The 22,958-nt window shown below is 37.9% G+C and overlaps 3 protein-coding genes across 4 annotated transcripts; all 3 read left to right on the top strand.

The window, feature by feature from the left end:
• Positions 1 to 4: 4 nt before the first annotated feature.
• LOC140776135 (uncharacterized) lies at positions 5 to 8,011 on the top strand. The gene is made up of 9 exons (XM_073119725.1): positions 5 to 251; positions 322 to 568; positions 668 to 817; positions 5,355 to 5,412; positions 5,503 to 5,595; positions 5,844 to 5,942; positions 6,954 to 7,045; positions 7,267 to 7,326; positions 7,425 to 8,011. Exons 1-9 carry the CDS (start codon positions 82 to 84, stop codon positions 7,692 to 7,694), a joined length of 1,239 nt encoding a protein of 412 aa, XP_072975826.1. The 5' UTR covers positions 5 to 81; the 3' UTR covers positions 7,695 to 8,011.
• Positions 8,012 to 8,763: 752 nt separating this feature from the next.
• On the top strand, positions 8,764 to 12,246 carry LOC140777548 (pentatricopeptide repeat-containing protein At3g12770). Of its 2 annotated transcripts, none has more exons than XM_073121732.1 (4): positions 8,764 to 11,084; positions 11,631 to 11,730; positions 11,818 to 11,904; positions 12,001 to 12,246. In XM_073121732.1, exon 1 carries the CDS (start codon positions 9,067 to 9,069, stop codon positions 10,957 to 10,959), a length of 1,893 nt encoding a protein of 630 aa, XP_072977833.1. In that variant the 5' UTR covers positions 8,764 to 9,066; the 3' UTR covers positions 10,960 to 11,084; positions 11,631 to 11,730; positions 11,818 to 11,904; positions 12,001 to 12,246. The 2 variants fall into 2 exon arrangements, with proteins under 2 accessions (XP_072977833.1, XP_072977841.1); XM_073121740.1 differs by having other exon boundaries at positions 8,764 to 11,123.
• Positions 12,247 to 13,458: 1,212 nt separating this feature from the next.
• On the top strand, positions 13,459 to 22,763 carry LOC140770195 (phragmoplastin DRP1E-like). Its single transcript, XM_073111250.1, has 15 exons — positions 13,459 to 13,753; positions 13,830 to 13,893; positions 13,986 to 14,093; positions 15,448 to 15,549; positions 16,425 to 16,475; positions 16,559 to 16,620; positions 17,424 to 17,514; positions 17,876 to 17,940; positions 18,122 to 18,316; positions 18,413 to 18,532; positions 18,617 to 18,687; positions 20,671 to 20,896; positions 21,399 to 21,449; positions 21,545 to 21,916; positions 22,410 to 22,763. Exons 1-15 carry the CDS (start codon positions 13,604 to 13,606, stop codon positions 22,536 to 22,538), a joined length of 1,857 nt encoding a protein of 618 aa, XP_072967351.1. The 5' UTR covers positions 13,459 to 13,603; the 3' UTR covers positions 22,539 to 22,763.
• Positions 22,764 to 22,958: the final 195 nt, after the last annotated feature.

Below are 22,958 nucleotides of genomic sequence, written 5' to 3'. Positions count from 1 at the left end.
TTTCCGAGGGTTTCCTTCCTCCTCTCCTCTACTCTACTCGTTGCCAGGCACTTCATTTCTCTCCTTCTTCTTCCCCAAGAAATGGCGATGTGGAGAGCCAAATCCCTCCATCTCCCTCTCCGCTCCTCTCTCGTCTACGTCGCCTCTCTCAACTCCCCTATCCCCCACGCCGACCTCCTCCCCTCCTCTCTCCTCCCTCTCCTCCGCCATTACCGCGGTGGCCGCTCTCGCGACGACTTCTCCTCTTCCAGGTAGTTAAAGCCCTAATCTCCGAGATATCTTCTCTCTCTTCTTTATCTCTCAGCTCTTCTTATTGTGTAGGTTCGAGCAGCCGTCCACGCCGACGAATTGGGGGGTCCGCATCGTGCCGGAGAAGAAGGCCTACGTGGTGGAAAGGTTTGGGAAGTATTTGAGAACACTCGACTCCGGGATCCATCTCCTCGTGCCGCTCGTCGACCGGATCGCCTACGTCCATTCCCTCAAGGAGGAGGCGATTCCGATACCGGATCAGTCCGCCATCACCAAGGACAATGTCAGCATACTAATTGATGGCGTCCTCTATGTCAAGGTCGAAGCTTGCCAAAATTTTCTCAATTTAAGTCTCGGTTTTGTCTCGTGCTTGGTGAATTCGCGTGATTCTATTTGTGTGTTGTTTGATTTGTTGCAGATTGTTGATCCGATTCTTGCTTCTTATGGTGTGGAGAATCCGATATTTGCCGTGATCCAGCTGGCGCAGACTACAATGAGGAGCGAGCTGGGGAAGATTACGCTGGATAAGACGTTCGAGGAGAGGGACACGCTCAATGAGAACATCGTGGTACGGTTTTTTTTCCCTCGTTTTGTTTTCCGTGAGTTACATTCTTAATTTGGAGTTTGCTAAATTGCTAGGTTATGTCAGTAATCTTAAAGTCAGATTCTGATGGTTACAGACATTAATTTTTTTGGTTCGTGATTACATTCTATGGAAAGGAGATTCTGTATCTTGCTTTTTTGTACATAATCCCAACCGATGTTGCATATTCATAACTGATGCCTTTGTCCCGCTGAATGTAATTACTGATTTAGGTACAATCCCACAGTTTGTCTGGTAGATGATTTTGAGTATATTTATGCCTATCTTAAAAGGGAAAAAACATATCTGATCTTGGACATGTGATGCTTCTGACAAACAATGCCCATAGTTTCACTTCACGGTAACCCCTTGGATGTTTGTGTTTGTTTGTCTTATACTTCAAAGAGTAGTTGGTGGCACAGTTTTCTATATGTTGGCTCTTAGTGCTGCCAAGAGATATTTTTTTGATTGTCAAGCTCAAATGTTTTTCTTACGTTAGTTTAGTTTTTGTTTTGCGTCCTTATATCAATTGTTTCACCTGATAGAACTCATTAAGTTCTTGTAGTGTGATGTTTTTGAGTTTAACCTTTGGTGGATCAATGAAGGGGTGTGCAAGTCTTGCATATCCTGAAAGTGAATTGAGCTACTTCACTAATTCCAAAAGATGCCAGAAGATTATATCGAGTTATATCTACCAAGTCAATCCATGGCTGCAGGGGTATGCTTGTGGTCGGTAAGGATCAACATTGCATTCAGTCAGAAAATTGATAAGATTTTGGAACAATTGTGGAGTTACTGATGAAAGGTTGAGAATTTAAAAGGCCATCAATTAGAGCTAATTGGTTGTTTGTATTTGTTAATAGTCATCCCTTTGTGTAGATATTGTAGGTTAATCATTTTAATAATATAGAAAATGCAAATTTGTTTTGGTATTACATATGTTATTGAGTGGCAGAGTTTTATCTCAAGTAGTCTTTTGTTTTATAAGACTTGTGTATAAAATATAGAGGATCCTGTGAAATTTGAAACATCATCAATCTTTGATGAGGTCTTTAGTCAGTGGACTCTGAAACAAGTGGGAACAATGATGATTTTTTTTTTCTATCAATGGTTGAATTTGCTTCCCTATCTTATAGGAAAGTCAGCTGCTATGCCAACAATTCATGAAGGTAAAGAATAAGTGTATATCTATTTGGTTGGCGCTTCCAACTATCAAATGTCCTATAGTTAGGTCGTTTTGTCTTCATCTAGTTAGGTTGTCTAATTTTGTGTCAAAGCTGCCTCTGTTGTGAAAAGAACCTAGAAATTTAAAATGGCTGCATCTATGAAAGTTTGAGCTCGCTTTTAGCCTTTCATGGTACAGTCCATCAAGGTAAGTACCGATTTATCTCAGATCTGAAATTGAATGTGGAAAGACAAAGTGAATTTTGCAAATTAGAACTGCAAAAAAGGTCCTGTTGGGAACTTATTTTGGCTTTGAATCTGAAATGAAAGTGTAAGGAGGAGATTTAGGAAATGATGAAGAGATAAGGAATAAATTGAGAGATTAAAGAAAGAAAGAAATAGAGAAAGAAAGGAAGATAGAAAGAAATAAGAAAACTAACTATTTTTAAGTCAACAGCTCCAAGATTTGAAATTTACATTAAATTAAGCCCATTTATATATCAAGCCTGTAAGGAAGCTCTATCTAACTAGTGCATCATTAGTTCTAAAAAAAGGCAAAGAGGAGGAAAAAGTCAGGAAATGTACCTTCCCATGGAATGTCCATATGTCAATATTGATATTCTATTAGGGCATCCGATCATCCTCATTCTTTGAATCTTGTACCTGTGATGTATCAAAAAGTATGTTTCCTCATGGTTTAGTAGTAATACTTTGTTAGTCTCGAGTTCATTTTTATTGTGTTAGCAAGAGTTTGTAGTGATATTGTCCATAGGTCGGCTTTAATGCTACTAAGGATAATATTATTTTTCTTATGGCATTCGGCTTTCTTGATGTTGAGCTCTCATGTATATTGTCCACTTGCTAGAGGTCATATATGTTACTGTATGTTATTGAAATACCTGCAGTTTATCACATGCTCCGCAAGTGAGATTATCATTACATGAGTCTCACGTGGAGGCTATGATGGCTACAACATAAGATTCAAACATAACAAAAAATAATAGAAACACAAAAGAGCCTGCAGGCCGCAACAATCCATCGGTAGTACAATAACAGGACATATTTCTCGAATACAAGGGCAGGCTGTCTTATGCACATCCTCTGTGCTAATCTGAAACTGGTGGTAATCCATTCTCAAATCGATCTTAGAGAACACCTAGACTCTCAAAGGTAGCCAAAGAGGTCCTAGATGCGGGGTAATGGATATTTATTCGTTATGATTAGTTGTATTAACTCCTGATAATCGATGCATAGGCTTTAGAGTGCCATCCCATCTTGACAAAGAGCATTAGGAACTCCAAGGAGACACATTGGGGTGAATGAAGCCTTTGACCTACAAATTGTCAATCTATTTCCTGTGCTTTGCCATCTTCGTACGAGCCATTTGATAGGGAGCTTTTGAGACAGATTCTGCCCTAAGAACTAGGACGATGGCAAACCTGACCCTTTAATTGGGGAGCAATCTTTGAATTATGGAATGAAGTTTCAACCGATCCCAATTCATATTGCTGAAATAGTTTGGCTGATCTCTAATAGGGAGCTTTTGAGATAGATTTTGCCCCAAGAACTAGGACAATGGCTAACCTAACGTTTTAGTTGGGGAGCAATCTTTGAATTATGGAATGAAGTTTCGATCGATACCAATTCATATTGCTGAAATAGTTTGGCTGATCTCTAATTTGAATCATCTAAAACGGACGATCGATTTAGTCGATATGGTTGGTATGTATTGTTTTTTCAAGTTGCCTATCTTGGTCTCGAAATTGATACTTAAAACCTTATTTTGAATATCCTCAGAAAAAAAACATCAGCGAACTTATAAACAATCGCAATGTCGGCCAAACAATGAGATGCTTAGGGCACACTAATCATATTCTCCAAGAGGCCAAAGCAGTCCCCATGAACTAGACACGGGGCACGAAATGCCGAAAAGTGCTAGGAGAAGAGACCTGAATGCGTCTTCCAAAGTTATTCTTATCTGTTGCTAGGTTGCAACACTACCTCATAAAAACAATCAATGCTAGCATAGTACGCCACTACCTCACCATTCCTAAACTCATGTTAAAATCTTGCATATTCAAGGGTAGGGGGTCTAGTAAGATACACCACTCTCCAAAATCGATCATGCAAGATTTAAACAGTTGATCTATCTTAGAGCCATACTCCATAGGTGTGGATATCGAAAGAGGCTCCTTGAAGGGCCCAATTATATGATCAACTTGTTACATAAAAAAGTAAGCAACAAAAGAATGTGTGGTCCTCGTGCCATAACCTCAACAAACTAAGAAAACTAAGTCGTGATACTTGTTGCCACCTGGTTGGTTGCCATGACATCTTGCTTTGTTATCATGAAAACTCGATGGGTACACGGACCTTGGCCATGTTGAGAGGGGCTAGCTCTGGTAGATATCCGACATCGGCCTTTGGAAGAAGGAACTTGAGAGGCTCTATATATGATGGTAGTAGAGTGTGGGGCTAGCGTAGCATATAGCAATGCGCATCTCACACTTATATGGCCCGATTGTTTGCACTGATAGCGGTCGTCCTAAAGAGGCAATTGAGAGCACTTCGTCGCTATATGATTCTTCTGACCATAGTTGTGGCATCCTTTGGTCTTGAAAGGTCTGATGCTTTATCAAACCCATTAGTGTAGGCTTTAATACATATATTCAAATAGAAAATATCTCTAAATATCTTAAAAAATAAATATATTAGAGGTTTTCTTTAAAATCTATTTTTGTATGAAAATTGTGTGAGACGTTATAATAAACAATACTATTAATAGTTGAATTTTAAAGATTATCAACAATATGTGATGTAACGTCAACAAATGAAGTTTTTGATTCTCTCCATAATTCTACGTTCAACTAGAAATTAGTTTTAATTATTAAATTATTATCAATTAATGAATATTTTTAATTATTTTATATGTTTAATAATATTTTTATTTGACTAATGCAATATCTTTAATTAAATAGGATATTTATAAAAATAATCTATGTTAATATATATATTCAAATAAAAAAAAACTAAGGATTGATACGCCGAAGACCTAACAATATCTCTAAATACCCTAAAAATCAGCATGTCCTGTGCTGATCGGCATGGCTGTTGTTGCACTCACTTTTTTAATCTAGAATCCTGTATAATAATACATAATGACAAATTGTAGCTCTGTGGACATCTGATCATTAATTCTATTTTGTGATACTTCCCATCTGTTTCTTCAATGCTAGTTAGGACACTTGTGAGCATTAATTCATTTTTTTAAAGAACCATTAGTTGCATTTGGTGAGCATGAACAGCTATGCATATTCTTTTTTGGCTCATAATATAATAGAATGAGTTTCTGCAACAGAGAGCTATCAATGAGGCTGCCACAGCCTGGGGTCTTAAGTGTCTGCGTTATGAAATAAGTAAGTATATGCATGCTGAGTTATTCTTCTTGTAATGTTTTCTTTGTTTAAGATTGATTTGCATGTCTTACTCAAGCTTCTATTTTACAGGGGATATATCTCCTCCACCTGGAGTGAAGGCAGCTATGGAAATGCAAGCTGAAGCAGAAAGAAGAAGACGTGCCCAAGTTCTTGAGTCAGAAGGTGAATATTATAAAATCAATAGGTTCATTTGTTTGTTATTTCTATGTACTGTTACTATTCATCTCTTCTAGAGATTTTTTTTTTTCTTTTTCTTCTTTGTCAGTATGGTAAATATAGTGGTGTCTTTATTGGAGAAAAATGAAAAATAGAGAATTTTATGCATTTTGTTGTGACCCTTGGAAGGTGGACTTACATTTTCATCTTGTATTATATATTCTAGATGCTTCAACTTCATTTGATGTAAACAGGAGAGAGACAAGCTAACATTAACATTGCTGACGGGAAAAAGAGTTCTGTGATTTTGGCATCAGAAGCTGCAATGATGGATCAGGTGAATAGGGCTAAAGGTATGCATGCTGTCTCCTTATATATATAGTTTCTAGCATTGCATATACCCTTGATATGCATGGACAATCCTTTTAGACCCTTCTTGATTATAAATCATAATAATAACTTCTTTTGGATCTATGTAAAAGAGTCTGGACCACTTTGTTGATTAGGATCCCTGAAATTTTTCCTTCTTGTGTATCATCAAAGTATTCTATCTTAGGTACTTCTTGTTCATCAAGCATATATTGCCATTAAGTTCTCACTTCTCTCTTGAAAAAAAAATAAAAAAAATATTTGTAATTTAATAAACAAAAATTTATAAATACCTTTAACCGAAGAAATGCATGGATGCAAGAGTAAGATTATTTTTGGTTTTTTTTCATGAAACTTCATTTAAGGATATCCATGCCAAAAAAATAGAAGTGTTTTGAGTGATTTATGTATAAATATCAACTTTAGATGGGTACACACGTAAACAAAAGATTTTTATCTTAGCTTAGTGATTAATGTGGTACTTCAAAATTTCCTACCCTTTTTTATCTTAGCTTAGTGATTAATGTGGTAAAAAACAAACTTATCAAGTAATATGGAACCTCATTGAATAATTGTAGTTTGTTCGTCGATGACCAATTCAGGGCTTAAAGCTACATCTGGGTGGTCCACACACACCCCCACCCCCACACCAAAGAAAAAAAAAATCATCCTTGTTTTAGTTGTAGCTTCATCACATATCTATCTATATATTCATATGAGTCATCTATATTAGTACTCTGGGGACTATATGACAAGCTTTTCTAGGTATCATTAATAAAAAATTTCATTATGCCTATCAGAATGCATGTGAAGTCTGTTCTTTGAAGCACTGATTCAGTTGTAATGTGCATGCTTTCTTGTGCCCCTTATTTATTTTACCTTTTCACTGGACAAGTGTCTGGGAAACAACTATTTAGGATATCAATTTCTGAACTTGCTCTCTGGTTAAACTTGTACCAAGATTTGGGTTGACTCATCTCTGATGAATCCACCAGGAGAGGCTGAAGCTATTCTTGCTAGATCACGAGCAACTGCAGAAGGACTCAGGGTTTTGTCAGAGGCCATGAAAGCAGAGGGTGGTGCTGAGGTTAGATTTCTGTTGCCTTTTTAATATCTGATTCTTTTTCTGGATTCATTCCGTGTGAAGTGTGAACTGAATTTTATGACATGGTCATCGCAGGTACTGTCTCAGTAGGTTAGCCTATTGTAGATCTAGATACTTTCCATTTTCTAAACTTTAGCTTCCTTTCTTGGTTAAGTATTACTTTATCTGAAAGATCAATTGTCGTCTCTTTTATCACTCTTTAGGCGGCAAGTTTAAGAATCGCGGAGCAATACATCACAGCATTTGGTTCTATTGCCAAGGAGGTGAAGCAACAAACTTGTGATAATTAATCTATAAAACTAAAGTCTGATAAATCATTGATCATTGTTATGTTTTGCTTCCTCACTCCACCATGCAACAGGGAACCACGATGTTGCTCCCAAGTGCTGCTGGAAATCCTTCTGCTATGATAGCACAAGCTCTAGCTATATACCGACAACTCGGTGTCCACAATTCTCATTTGTCACAAAGCGAGAGACACCAGAAGGAAGGTGCAGATGAGAACAAAACCAATGGCCTCCCAGAACCTAGTGGTTTTGAATCTTCATATGCATATACTGCACCTGTCCATAGTGATGATTCTGCCGAGAGCGTCTTCTCTCTCCAGAGTCCACCAAAAGGATCGAGTTAGTTGGCGGCGTGTTCGACCAGTTTTAAAGAAAAAGATTCACCTATTCTTTTCTGAAAGGAACTGATATGAGATTTACATGCGTTTACTTTGTCCTGAGAAGCAGGTGAAGGGATTTTGATATTTTTGATGTTGTATCCTTAGTGTTGAAAAGAATTAGGGCAATAAGTTAGACCATTGTCTTTCTTCTCATGATCAGAGTAGTTTCATTTATTTTTACTTTTTTTTTCTTCCCTGGTAAAGCCAATTTGCATACAAGGAGATACTGGTCATTTGTAGCTGGATTCTGATATAATGTGCTGATATCCATTCTTGGTCAATCATGAATTTGGTGGAGAAAAATTAAATATTTGTCATCCATTTTTACCAATTTAAAGATTCAACAAATTTACAGGAAAAAGTATAATAGGTGCTGATTGGATTGCAAGCCAAGGCCCACTGGTTAGGTATCAGTTCTTTTGGCAAGATTATCTCAGATCTTAGGGACCTTTTGAATTTTGACACTCGGGAGATGTAATTAGCTGTTTGTGACTCCTTTAAATTAAAAAATATATAGAATATAAAAACAGGGAATGAGCATCATTATACATATGGAAATGTGAGTGATGATAGGAGAGTCAAAAGAAGCTTATAAGCTTGCTATTGCTTACTCACATAGGATTAATTAGTATTTTCTGTAGAAACCTGTCAATATGTTATATTTATTACATGGAAACATTATTTTAGAGCAGCTACAGTATTGCATTCAAGTTCAGGCATAGGAAGAAGAACTCAATGTTTGCCTACAATCACATGTACTTTTTAAAAAGAAATGCAGCTAGCTAATAAACTAACGTACTACGAACTAAATTATAAGATATAAGGCTTTGTATGTTTTGAGTTTAGGGATTCTTCTGAATTTGTTTAGGAACTTCTAAACTCGTTCAGTAATTAAATATTTTTTTTATTTTTAATTAAATTTACTCTTTAAAAATTTAAGATTAAAAAAATAAGATTAACTAATCGAATATGGGACTTAACCCTATTGAAGCGTAATTAAGCGTAATTAAATTATAGATTATGGAAAATAAGTAATCTATTTTTCTCTCTTTCTCCATTTTTTTCTTCTCATTTTGGTACTTGGTTGCAGAAATCTTCCTTAATACACAGATTCGAGGAGTGATCTCTCCGAGCATTGGCAAGCTCGCCATGTTTTCTTTTGAATTGATTTGGGTTTTTTGAGTTTTTTGGAGCAAGATTGGTGGTTGGAAGGTAAAGGTCTCACCTTTTTGTGTTTGGATTTGTATGTGGGATTTGTGCAAGGTTCTCTATCAGAATAGCTTGCATGGGCCAATTCCTTCTGAGATCAATGGCTGTGCTGAGCTGAGAGCATTGTATGCTCATGCCACCACCCATCACTGCCGCCGCCGTCCACCGCGTTGCTGCTCTCATCGACTCAGCCACCCACCCCTCCCACCTTCTCCAACTCCACGCCCACCTCGTCCTCTCCGGCCTCCATCTCTCCCCCTTTCTCGCCACCAAATTTCTCCACTCGTTTACTCTCTTCTCCTGCTCCTCCCTTCTCCTCTCCCACGCCCGCAACCTGTTCGATGAATTCCCCCACCCAAACATCTTCCTCTACAACGCCGCCATTCGCCTTCACGCCCGCCACAACTCTTTCACTTTTGCTCTCCGATTCTATCGCCGTATGCTTTCTCAATCCATCCGCCCCGATGGCTTCACCTTCCCCAGCGTCCTCAAGGCTTGCAGTGGCCTCCCGGCGCCAATTGTTGGGCGAACTGTCCATGCCCACGTGCTCCGTCTCGGCTTTCTAGAGGAGGTTTTTATCCAGAACGGGCTTATTGCCATGTATGTGAAGTGCGGCGACGTCGATAGTGCCCGGAAGATGTTCGACAAAATGGAGGAGAAGAATGTTGTGTCGTGGACTTCGGCCATCTCAGGGTACGTCCAGAATGGCTCACCATTGGAGGCCCTTAGATTGTTTAGAATGATGCGGAGCACAGGTTCGGATGTTAGACCTGATTTTGTGGTGCTTGTTAGTGTTCTGAAGGCATACACAGATGTCGATGACTTGGAGCATGGCAAGTCGGTTCATGGGTTAGTGGTGAAAGGTGGGTTCGATAATGAGCTAGACTTGCTCGTTACTCTCACTGCCATGTATGCAAAGTGCGGGCATGTTCAGATTGCTAGGTCGTTCTTTGATCAAGTGACATTACCCGACGTAATTCTCTGGAATGCGATGATTTCTGGGTATGCTAAGAATGGCTATGCCAAGGAAGCAGTGGAGTTATTTCGGAGGATGATTGTGAGATCTGTGAGGCCTGATTCAATAACGATAAGGTCAGCAATTTTAGCTTGTGCCCAAGTGGGTTCACTTGAAGTTGCTAGGTGGATGGAAGATTACACTCATTGTAGTGAATTTGAGGATGATGTGTTCATTAATACAGCGCTTATTGACATGTATGCAAAATGCGGAAGCATTGCTCATGCCCATGCAGTTTTTGAGAGGATACATGACAAGGATGTAGTTGTTTGGAGTGCTATTATTGTGGGTTATGGAATGCATGGTTGTGGTAGTGAAGCTATTAGTCTTTTTGAGGAGATGAAGCGGGCCGGGATCAGGCCTAATGATGTTACATTCATAGGACTTCTCTCGGCATGTAATCATGCAGGCTTAGTAGATGAAGGGTGGAAGTATTTCCACTCCATGAAAGATTATGGCATCATGCCTCGACATCAACATTTTGCCTGTGTTGTGGATCTCCTTGCTCGTGCTGGTCGTCTTGAGCAGGCTTATGAATTTGTCCTTGACATGCCTATAGAGCCGGAGATAACGGTTTGGGGGGCATTACTCACAGCGTGCAAGATTTATGGCCATGTAAGATTAGGCGAATATGCAGCTAAACATATATTCTGTCTTGAACCTTCAAATGCTGGGCACTATGTGCAGCTCTCAAATATTTATGCCTCTGCTGGCATGTGGAATGATGTTTCTAAGGTCCGTCTTATGATGAAAGATAAGGGGGTTATGAAGGGGATTGGCTGCAGTTCGATTGAGATAGACGGAGAGCTTCACTCATTCCGTGTTGGGGACAAACGACACCCGAGATCAAAGGAGATCTTCACTATGGCTGATGAAATGGAGAGGAAGCTAAAAGATTCTGGATTTTTGCCGCATTTGGAGTCTGTCTTACTTGACCTTGACATCAATGAGAATGAAGAATTTTTATGTAATCAGAATGAAAAAATGGCCATTGCTTTTGGCTGAGCAGTACTGCTCTGTGACAAATCTGCTGAAAACTAATCTTGAATCTGGTCAAAAGAAAACCACGGTCGGGGATATAAAGAGAATCTGGCACTTGAATAATGAGATTGTTCCTACAGGGATTGCTGGTGAGTTCTAGCTTTCATCTGAATCAACTAGCGAGACAGGTCAATTCTTTATATCTTATAAATTAATTCTGAGTTTGTAGCTTATTAAATGCACTTTGTTGTTATCTGATAGTATAATGCAACCTGTATCTAGTGCAGTAGGATGGCCTATTTATCTGATTACATGGTGAGCTACATGGCATTAGTGCCTAGTCAAGCCAAAAAGAACATGTGATTGTAGGCAAATATTGAATTCTGCTTCCTATGCCTGAATTTGGATACGATATTGTAAGGTTGTAACAGCTCTAAAATAATGTTTCCATGTAATAAATATAACATATTGACATTTGACTGGTTTATGAAGAAAAAGCTAACTAATCATCCTATGGTATCTGATTAAGCAATAGAGAGCTTATAAGTTTTTTTGGCTCTCAAATCATCACTCACATTTCTTAATGTATAATGATGCTCATTCCCTGTTTTTGATTTGAAAAAATTCTTTAATTTAGTGTACAACATAACTCTGTATATGCATATATGGCCCCTCACTTCATGAAAATTTTCCAGAGAGTCTGCACTTGGAAAGTGACCCGAATTACAGCGTATGGATATTGGCAAACTTGTTGCTTCGTGTAGTTCAAAGTTGTATGCGATGTAAAGTCCAATGGTAATTACTAAAGCTTTGGATTCTCATTGAAGTGTGCTGCTTGCTCATCTCTTTTCTTACATATTGTCTCTTACTGGCCTTCTTTAGCACAACTTGAAAGCAACTAAGTTCAACCTGAGTATTTTGAAGGAGAGATCAACTTGTAGGAGCTGCTAGGCTCATGGCCCATATGAGGTACCCATTTTGAGCTCAAATATTTACCAAGTGATTGATCATTGGATTCATTGTACATGAACATCCTTTTAGTTTAACATATCTTGTCCTTTTCAGGCCTCGCCTTAAAGCACCCCTTGTGCTGATCGATTTGAGATCGATGTTTGCAAAATCATGTCTTGTATCGCTGCCAAGAAGCTTGTTATCCTTGCCATGTTGCTTAAATCGCATCCATGGAGAATTGGAGATGGTATTTAGTGGTTTTAAGAAATCATGCATTGTAATTTTCATTTCAGTTTCATTATTTTTCATACAATGGAATTCATTTCAAAATGAAATAAATTGACATCTATCCAACTGAAATCACATATTACTTGATCTACATGTTGTAGCTTCATTTTTTTCTTCCTTCTCTTTGGGTCTATCATAAAATCAATTTTTAGTATCAAGAAATGGAAAGTTATTAAATATCGTGTCTTATCAAGTTGATAAATTAAACTATATGTATGAGGCAAAACATTCAACTTTAGGCTGAAGGTGTATTGTTTGTGAGTTTCACTTTTTGTATTACTTAGCCTATCTAGTATTCAAACAATATACTAAATGCAAAATTATTTTATGAAATAGAGAAAAATGATACAAATATTATGGTTTAGAGGCACCAACCATTAGTACAACAAAGTGAAACTGGTCAAATTCCTTTTTAAAAAATTCTAGCAGCTAACAACTCCAAAACTTCTAAGAGGAGGATGATGACATAAGATATGAAGTCAAAACAAAGAAAAGAGGATTGAAAACATTGTTGGGTGTCATAAGTTGCCATACAATTGTTGAGACATCAGTAGTCAAAAGAGATAAGAGAGATGGGAAAAAAAGCCCTCCCAAGTATAATTCAGAGCCATATTTCTACCATAATTTACGAGATAGATATTAATATTGATGACTCGCCTCACCAAATCCGAATATCATCTCTACTGATGTGATCCATTCCATGCTAGTCTTCCTATACAATATATTTATTTTTCACAAACTGTACTAAGTGTTCTAAATTAGGCCAATCCAACTCATGTGACAACATGAAGATTGCTCTTAATGTAAAGCTATCAAACTCTAGGACAACAGCCCAGAAGATGGTCAATAGCTCATATGGACTAATGGATTTATGGAATTCTTGCAACCCATGGTGTAAAGAATCTCCTTTAATACAGCCGCCATAGGAAGAATTCAACCATCAAACATATCGACCCAGAAACTAGGGGTTTTCTTTGATCCAAATAAGTCTTGAATAGATATTTCGAGAGATTCCCATGGAAGCTTCTACTCGTGATTCATAAAAGATTATTCCCGCGGAGGCGCGTCATCCCTTCTTTCTTTATTAGTAAACCGACATTTCCCGCCACCGTCAGTCCGACCAAGCCACAGTGCGACGGCTGATGTCACCCTATCAGGAAATTTTGGACGGTGGAGATAGTCTCTCATATCTAGAGAACACTGGGCACGTTTTGGTTGGCTTTATTGGAAAACAATCATGCTAGCTCTCTTGCAGGCGATCGAAACTCCAAAGAATAGTCGCTTTTGAACACGGTTGCCTTGTTCAACGACCCGCTCTTCCTTCCTTCTTTCTGCTCCTCTCTTCTCTCTTCTCTCTTCTCTCTTTCTCTCTTCGGTCTTCTTTAAAGACAAGGATTAAGGTTAGTGTTAGGGTTTCTTCGGGTGATACATGGCGTCGATGGAGAGCTTGATCGGGCTCATGAACCGGATCCAGAGGGCGTGCACGGTGCTTGGCGACCATGGCATCAGCGACGAGAGCGGCGCCGACTTGCCGACTCTATGGGAGTCCCTCCCCTCAATCGCCGTCGTCGGAGGACAGGTTGGTAACTCTGAACTGCTCTCAGCGTTGTCGTCTTCGTCTCCTAACCTTGTACTCTGGTGCGATTTGAGAGCAGAGCTCGGGGAAGTCATCGGTGTTGGAGAGCATAGTCGGAAGAGATTTCCTCCCCCGTGGATCTGGTTCGTGTTTTTTAAGGTTCGATCGTTGATCGATTACTTTCTGATGTGAGGAGATGTGTCTGAGGAGGTTTGGATTCTTTTGTGTTGTGAAGGGATCGTGACGAGGAGGCCATTGGTGCTGCAATTGCAACAGATAGAGGAAGGACAGCAAGAGTATGCCGAGTTTCTCCACTTGCCGAGAAAAAAGTTCACCGACTTTGGTATATATGTTCTTTCCCTTAAAATAGAGATGCTTGATTTGTTTGTGCTGAAATTTTTTTGGTTGTTTGATAAAAGCTTCATTTGGAATTGTATTTCTCCTTTTATAAGAGAGAATTCCATATATTTTGGAGGATGATAGAAACTATAAAGAGTGGAATTGGAAAAGCTGAAAAGCAGTTGTCAGAGTGACATTAAGGCCCGGAACATAAACAACAGTAGAGAATAATATCTCTAAGCAGCCAAAAAAAGTTTGTATCTTGGGTTTTGGAAGAGGTAAGGCCTTCAGGGAAGTTAGCAGCTGTTGTAGCTGCCCTGACTGCTGCTGGCCAACTGGGACAATCTTGATCGTCCTATGAGAATCAATTGTATTAGATATATTCTCCATCATCCTGGATTAAACGGTTGTGAACTATATATCTTCAGTCTTGCAACACCTTGAATCTACAAAATTTCAGGTTTATAACTAAAATTTCTGTATAAGTGATTATTGGACCATGTTCTTATAAAGGCCAATTGATCACTAACTGCTCAGGAATTTTATGATTGACCATATGGATATGTATATATTTTTTCCCTAAACTCTGATTTGACTGAAGATTTTGCAATGGAAGAGCTAACTAATAGAAAATGCATATATATGAAAGATTGATATATTTCTTAACTGGTTAAAGATCATGGCATGGAGGCTACTTCAAAACTACATAGATGTAGCAATGGAGCAGGTCATCCAGTAAATGCAGGAACTACTGGAAGCCAATTCCTCTGATAAATTCTGGTTATATTTACATAAATAAGGTTGCAGAACTATTCAGCTCTGTCAAATGGCTGGACTGTCTAAATAGATGAGTCAGTTGAATTAACCAATATCTACTGATGCTTTGCAAGAAAGTGAGAGGCCATAATTTTCTACTGCTAGTATAACTTTTTTTTTTTTTGAAGGAATATCACATTAACTCCAAACATTGTAGTCTTGGCATTGATAGAAGCAAAAAGCTTGACATATGGTTCTTTAGAACTTTTCTGATAATTTAGGCTATGCTATCTTTTTCACATCTGGAGTAAATCATATGTTAGAAACTTTTAGACTGATGATCAATTTGTCAATCAGTCATGGGGACCAGAGGTTGTTTTTTTAAGGTGATTAATTTTTGGTTAAACCAATTGCTCCTGTTATACAAAGGATGAGCTACATATTACACTACAAGGTACCGTCCTTTGGTACGGAATCTTGTTTCCTGTAGAAATCTTATGTTTATGCATAAGATTGTTCTAGAAACATGTCATGTGTATTCCTTTTAATAAGATGTATGAGGAAATTGTTCTCAATTACACATTCTCTTTCCTATCTCACAGGTCTTGTTCGCAATGAAATCCAGGATGAAACTGATAGAATGACTGGGAAAACAAAGCAGATATCCCCTGTTCCAATTCATCTTAGCATTTACTCACCGCATGGTATGCACTATCATACCATTTCTTTTCTTATTGTTATCCGATCAAACTAATATTATTGTCATTGTCTTATATTTGTATTAATTGCTATACTGTAATATAATTTATTAGTATTATTGCCAGTAATGAATTTGTCGTTGGTGGTAACAATCTGATTTAAACAATTACAAAAGCCAATTCAAGTATAATAATTAATTAAATTACAAGAGCTTACATATGATAGGATATGAGGACCATCTTGCACATGAAAGAAAATTGTTATTCAAGTATCTTATCGAACTAGAATACTACAGTGTACTCTCTTAGTTACAGAAGACTCGAATGAATTCACTAAAATCCTATCTGGCAAAAATAAATTTTAGGACTTATCTCATGTGCGAATTGTCATGCATGTGTGTTAGTTGATTTTTATAGATTTTCTTTACATACAAAAATGGATACCCTTGGGGCCCAAAGCCTAAATAGAACTTGGTACTTATATACCCTATTAATATTTCTTAAATAATCGATGTGATATTAAATTTACTTTCCTTTTTTTTCATTGTTATGATAACTACTTTAAAGTCAATTTCTATTCGCTTTTCTCTTCATAAATTTGAATTAGTGAATATATAATATTAAAATACCTTTTTAACTCTTTCAATTCCACTATTTATGTGGACCCCACTTAAATTTGGGTTCAAATTTTGTATAAAATTCATATTCAAATGATGGAATTTCCAACATTTTTTTTCTTTTTGTTGTTGGTACATATCTTATCAACACTTTTTAACATTTCTTTAGATATATTAGGTTTTTTAGTACTCTATCGTGAGTTATGTCTGAGTTGAAGATCAGATCTTCCTTGACACTATCTATTGCTTTGGTTGGTTTGGCAGTTGTAAACTTGACACTGATTGATCTACCTGGACTAACAAAGGTTGCTGTAGGTATGTATATTTTCCCAAGTGATTATTTGTTACTTTGGTTTAGTAAATATGATCCTTTGATTTAGTAAATCAATGATTTGCAGAGGGGCAGCCAGAAAGTATTGCTGAAGATATTGAAAATATGGTCCTTTCATACGTTGAGAAGGTATACACAAGTTTTTGTTGTTACTGGGTGTACTGCTTATGTCCTGAAGACCAAGTACTTGATGTTTCAGTATCTGTCACAAGGATTGCAATCCGCTTCTTAGTATCTTAGAATCTTGAATATTGAGGCACAGAAACCATTATATATATTTGTTTCAATCACAGTAACAATGTTTCAAGTGGTTTTGGCTAAATAGATTATCTTTTCCTCAAGTGCGAAGCTTTTAGGTTCTTAAGGCAATATATTTTTAGAGATCCAAAGTTATCAAATGAATAATGCTATTGATATTTCATGGTTATAGATCATACTTTATTGTCAGGCCTCTTGATTTTATATGACTGATATCAGCTATGTCTCTCTGATTATTAGATAAGTTTGTCCAGTGTAAAGAACTGTGACATTATTTGCACAATTGTGATATTTGAAGTTGTTAAACATGGAGTATTTCCATGTCATGAGATACATCACTTATCTAAATCTGAGCATCATTTTCTTCTCAAATAGTGTTTCCTGTATAATTTGTTTGTCGAGGCTCATTGTTTAATAAAGAAATATATGTTTATGAATTGTTATAAGAGATAAGCATGTTAAGATAGACCACTGAAAGATCAATAACATGAGATACATTCTTTCTTATATTCTTCTTATAACATGAGTTAAGATCGTCATTCTGAATGATCTTTGGTTTACTATGGTATGTAAGCAGCATTTTTGTGGTTTTCTACTATGTATTTTTCCCCTTGTCATCTCCAAGATTATTTATTGAGCTATTCTCCTACTATAATAGTTTTTCTTTCTTGTAGCCTAATTGCGTTATACTGGCAATATCACCTGCCAATCAAGATATTGCAACTTCTGATGCCATAAAACTATCTCGGGATGTTGATCCAACAGGTAACTTTTATAACTTTGAATGGTTAATAATTTGTAAAAGTGATCCAAAAAGTTTGCATGACGCCTCCTTAAGTATGAGGTCCTTAAGGTCCTTACAGTAGCTAAGTCCATATATTGGGAAAGAACTTAGTTAGGAATGAGGGCAAACAATGGCCACAACATTAGTAGGAGCAAAAGCATAATGATATTATGAGGTTGCAACTATTGTTGCTGGAATTTTTTCTGTTTTCAGCATTTGCTGCTGCTGGTGTTGGTGGCAATGGTGTTTCCATTACTAACTAATGCAAGTGCTATTAATGTCAATACTGTCAGATATTATTACCTTCCTTTAACAGTGAAGCTCTTCGTGATTCATGATTAGGTGAACGAACTTTTGGGGTGTTAACAAAGCTGGACCTGATGGATCAAGGGACAAATGCTCTTGACGTAAGATTAAGAGTTCTCTCGATATTATAATTTTTATCAGATACTGAGCCTTGGTGCTCTTAGTGCTTAACTAGCAGATAGCTCTGTCTTTCTCCTTTAGCAATATTCCTGTGGCTGTGCAGCTTCAGGCACACCTATATTATCATTTGAATTCTCTTTTTAAAATTGTTTGTATTTTAAGGTTCTTGAAGGAAGATCTTATCGATTGCAACATCCTTGGGTTGGAGTTGTCAACCGTTCACAAGCAGATATTAAAAAAAATGTCGATATGATTCTTGCCAGACGGAAGGAAAGAGAATATTTTGCATCTAGTCCTGACTATTCACACCTAGCCAGTAAAATGGGTTCTGAATATCTTGCTAAGCTTCTTTCACAGGTTAGACAATGCAAATTTTCCAGTATTTAAATTTTAAAGCAATCTCCTGGATGACTTGCAAGATTTAATCACCATATTCTGATGACAATATTTCAGCATCTTGAGTCTGTCATCAAGGCCCGAATTCCAAGTATCATATCTTTGGTCAATAGGACCATTGATGAACTTGAAACAGAGATGGATAAGATCGGTAAACCGGTGGCCGTTGATGCAGGGGTGAGGGATCTAAATCAACTTTGTTGGTGACATCTGAAAGATTTCTTTTCTCAGAAACTTACTACATATTATGTGTATCCTCAGGCCCAATTGTATACTATTTTGGATCTCTGCCGTGCATTTGACCGGGTTTTTAAGGAACATCTAGATGGAGGGTGAGTGCATATGCCTTTAATTATTAGAAAGAGATTCTTTCCTGCCCTTTCTTTATGTTTTTAAGCATCGGTAGATGTTACTCTGCGGTACATATATTTTGTTTTTAACAACCATTTATCGGCTTTATTGTTTGTGAAGAAATAAGCTGTCAGATAGACATCTTTATCAGCCTACATGCAGTCCAGTTTTGGGGTTATTAGGAATAATTAGTATGAGTCTTTCCTGGCACAGTCAAATAGTAGAAGCCATCTAAGTTCAGTGGTCTGTCTAGTGCAGTTACTTCGAACTAGGATTTATTTTGTTTTATCGATATGAAAATATATGCTGGTTTTTAGTATTAGCTTACTGTTTATGTTAGTGGCTGACAAGAATTATGGTAGACCCCTCTGTTACTTTGGTTGGATGTAATAAGGTACCACTTGTGATTTTCGATGTACTCAGCTCAAACAAATGTTGAGCAATGCAAATCTTAACCTGGTTACTGAAGATGTAGGGTCTGTAAGTAGTAAGTACATACCCACTACAAAGGAGGACAGAGGCTTAAGCTCGTTTGATTATTTGGGAAATAGTATTACTGCGATATAATTATGATTGCCTCTTGTTAGTCCTAAAATGGGAGCTTCTTTATTGAGTTTGTTTTTGTGTATATATGTTCTAACCAACGATAGCCGTGCCGACCATCGGCCAGCACGGCAAGGCACAGCACGTGCCGCGATACTTGCCGGCCGTGCCGTAAGAGAAGGAGAGAAAAAGGTAAGGGATACTCATCTTCGCCTTTGTAGTCGCCATTGCTCGCCGCCCGCCGTCGCTTCATTGGATGCCCTAGCCTGAGAGAGAAGAGATCAAGAGGGAGATTAATACTTAAGTTGCGGATCCGGATCCAACTTAAGTCACCCCCCCGCGTCACTCTCTCTCTCTCTCTCTCTCTCTCTCTCTCTCTCTCTCTCTCTCAGAGGTTAGGGCATCCGACGAAGCGATGGCGACGGCCAAGCAGCGTGGGACGAGCGACGATCGGTGACGGGTAGCCCGACGATAAGGTTGATGGTGAGCGACGAAGCTATTAGGATGCGGCACCCCTCATGCAACGTGCCGGTACACCGTCGGAACGGCAAGTGCCGACTGGCAGGCCCCATGCTAATTGGCACAGCCATCCATGGTTCTAACTATTTGAAATGCAAACTGTTAGGGCAATACCGGGGAAGAAACATTAAGTTCTAGTTAAACTTATTATTTGATCACATCCCAATGAGCATAAATATCATACTATCATGTGTACTGAAATAACACCTTTATGAAGTCTAGTTCCTATTTGTTAATATAATGTTGTATAGGGGTAGAAACATATTGAATACGGATCAGATGGTGGAAAAATTATATCCGAATTCACTTTTCATTCCCAGGAATGAATACAGAAATGAATATTAAATGTGTAGCATATTATTCATGTAATACAGATGTTGGATATATTCATAATTGATTTCTTAAGCTATGAGAAATGTGATGTAACAAAAATATGTTTATTATATTCTTGTTTTCTATTTTCATAGTATGTTGAACTATCTGGATCTACCGATGCTTCTTAGGAATTTAGGATAGTATCTTTCAATCTATAACATTTATGACTGAAGTGTCAGGACATCCAGGTACGTTCATATCTGGCAAAACTTGGGCTCGGAGCCATGTTGGATTGGTAATTGCCTTAATGTTTTCATCCCTTCTGTTTATACTACAAGAGTCAGTGGCAAAACAGTAATCTATAGAATCTGATTTCACGGAAGTAGATCCAGATCATTAGAGTTGCATTATTGCCATTATGCATATTGACTGAAACTCTACTGAAATATAAACTACGTAGCACAAGGAGTGTCTCTGGTTTAAGCTACTGGAAGATGAACTACTTTTCTTACATTCAATCTTTTCTTAGATTAAGGATATGTTCTAAGCATCTGGCTTTTCTGACTTGTATGGCTTCCTAAGCACAGGCGTCCTGGTGGTGATCGAATATATGGAGTATTTGATAATCAACTCCCTGCCGCTTTGAGGAAACTTCCATTTGACAAGCATCTCTCTTTGCAAAACGTGAAGAAGGTCGTCTCTGAAGCAGATGGTTATCAGCCTCATTTAATTGCCCCTGAACAAGGGTATCGTCGCCTCATAGAGGTCGCTCTTAGTTATTTTAGAGGTCCAGCTGAAGCTTCAGTAGATGCGGTAAGTGATCTTTCTGTGTTACTTTGAAGGGAAATGGCATTTCATTCCCTGCATGTTTACTATCTATATGCCAAGCCATAAGTTTTCAAGTTTATTTCCGAAAAGGTTCCTTTAATTAGATCTGACCCAAGAAAAAATACAAAATTTCTCTTTTGGGGTTTGGGTAGGGTGTAGCTTTGTTTAATATAGTTAGGTTGACAGAACTTGGCAGCAGTTTATATGTGGGCAACTTAATAAAAACCTTTTTTTAAGGTTTTTTTGGCAGACGAAGTGTACTTTTTAAGGGCAAAAACTCAGAAAGGGAGGGCCTTACTTGTAAACAGTGAACTAATATAGGGTGTGAAGTGTGAACCACAATATTGCTATGAGACAGTGTGAAATGAAATTCTACCTACGGTATATTCACTGGGAGGGCGAATTTCATGACAAAATTTTCGAAGATAAGGAGTTCAGTTCAATCTTTTGAAATTCAAAGTCTTAATAGATTTGTATTTCATTTCAGGTGCACTATGTTTTAAAGGAACTGGTAAGGAAATCCATAGGGGAGACTCAGGTGAGAGTTTTAAGCAATTCAACATCATAGAGAGCTTTGTGTGCTTTGTCCTTGCTGACATTTGACACACTGTATGCTTCTCCTATAAATGACAGGAGCTCAAAAGGTTTCCTACTCTCCAAGGTGAACTGGCGGCTGCCTCATACGAAGCCTTAGAAAGATTTCGTGAAGATGGTCGGGTGACAGCGCTTCGCCTCGTAGACATGGAGGCATCATACTTGACAGTGGAGTTCTTTCGGAAGCTCCCTCAGGAGGTGGAACCGAAGGAAGGCAATCGTGCTGCTCCGACGGTGGACCGTTACAATGAGGGTCATTTCAGGAGGATAGCCTCAAACGTATCCTCCTACGTAAAGATGGTATCAGAAATACTTAGAAACACAATTCCAAAGGCAGTGGTTTACTGCCAAGTTCGAGAAGCTAAACGTTCTCTGCTCAATCGTTTCTATACACAACTTGGAAGTAAAGAGGTAAATGTCCAATGTTGTTTTTCTTTTCTCTATTCGTTTTCATATCACCGCCTAGATCATTGGCCATTGCGGAAATCATCCTTTACTTCACATATATTTTCCAATCGACTCCTCTCGTCTTCAGATGTTTGAAGTACTTTGCAAAACTCATGTCCCATTTTTTTTATGTCAGTTTAGAGGAATAAATCACATAATCTACCTATCCTTTGACTAGAATGCACTTCTTGTAGAGTTGTGGCTCTAAGTATGTAGCATAGGCCTCAATCCACTAAAATAATGATGTCTTGGACAACAAAAGAAAGAGGTTACACTCAATGAATGTTCCTTTCTAACTTCATGACAACAAAGGATGGATGTATGATTGTCTCTGGAAACAAATTTGGAGAAGATATTAGGGTTTTCCATAGCATAATAATATTTCAAAAGTCATTTATCTTTCTTTTGTTCCCCCTTTGGTTAACATTTTTTTGTTAAATGAATCTCTTTTCTCCAGGGCAAACAGCTAGCCGCTCTGTTGGATGAGGACCCTGCGATGATGGAGCGCAGGCTGCAATATGTCAAGAGGCTTGAGTTATACAAGTCTGTGAGGGATGAGATTGATACGGTCGCATGGACTAAATGAGGTTATGCCACTAGTAACTCTTGCACTATTATATCTGTTAAGAGTTTGAGCACCATCCGCATCACTGTCTGTGATGCGATGTTGTTAAGTTTTGCAAAATTCTCCATTCTTCACCCTATTTTTCTCCCATTTCTTTGTATTTTTCTTGTACACATCAGTCTCTGTGATCCGTCACACGTTATTTCCTCATATACAACAGTGATTAATGTGAATCTTCTTCTTTTATGTGTACTATCTCTCTCTCTCTCTCTCTCTCTCTCGCTCGCTCTCTCGTTACATGTGATGCAGAAGTATTTGAGCTTGTCGTTTGGTGGTTCTACATTTGGTTTAAAACATTAGAGCTACCACTGAACTTTCCATCTTTGAATATAGTGGTTCATATGTATAATGTGGTCTCAGCAAAAGGATTTAATGTAAATT

This window comes from Typha angustifolia, chromosome 2 (genome assembly GCF_048772165.1).
Source record: "Typha angustifolia cultivar Huaian chromosome 2, ASM4877216v1, whole genome shotgun sequence".
In the NCBI taxonomy this organism is placed as follows: Eukaryota; Viridiplantae; Streptophyta; class Magnoliopsida; order Poales; family Typhaceae; genus Typha; species Typha angustifolia.
The sequence above is the reverse complement of the archived record's forward strand: the minus strand, read 5'-3'. Positions and strand labels throughout refer to the sequence as shown.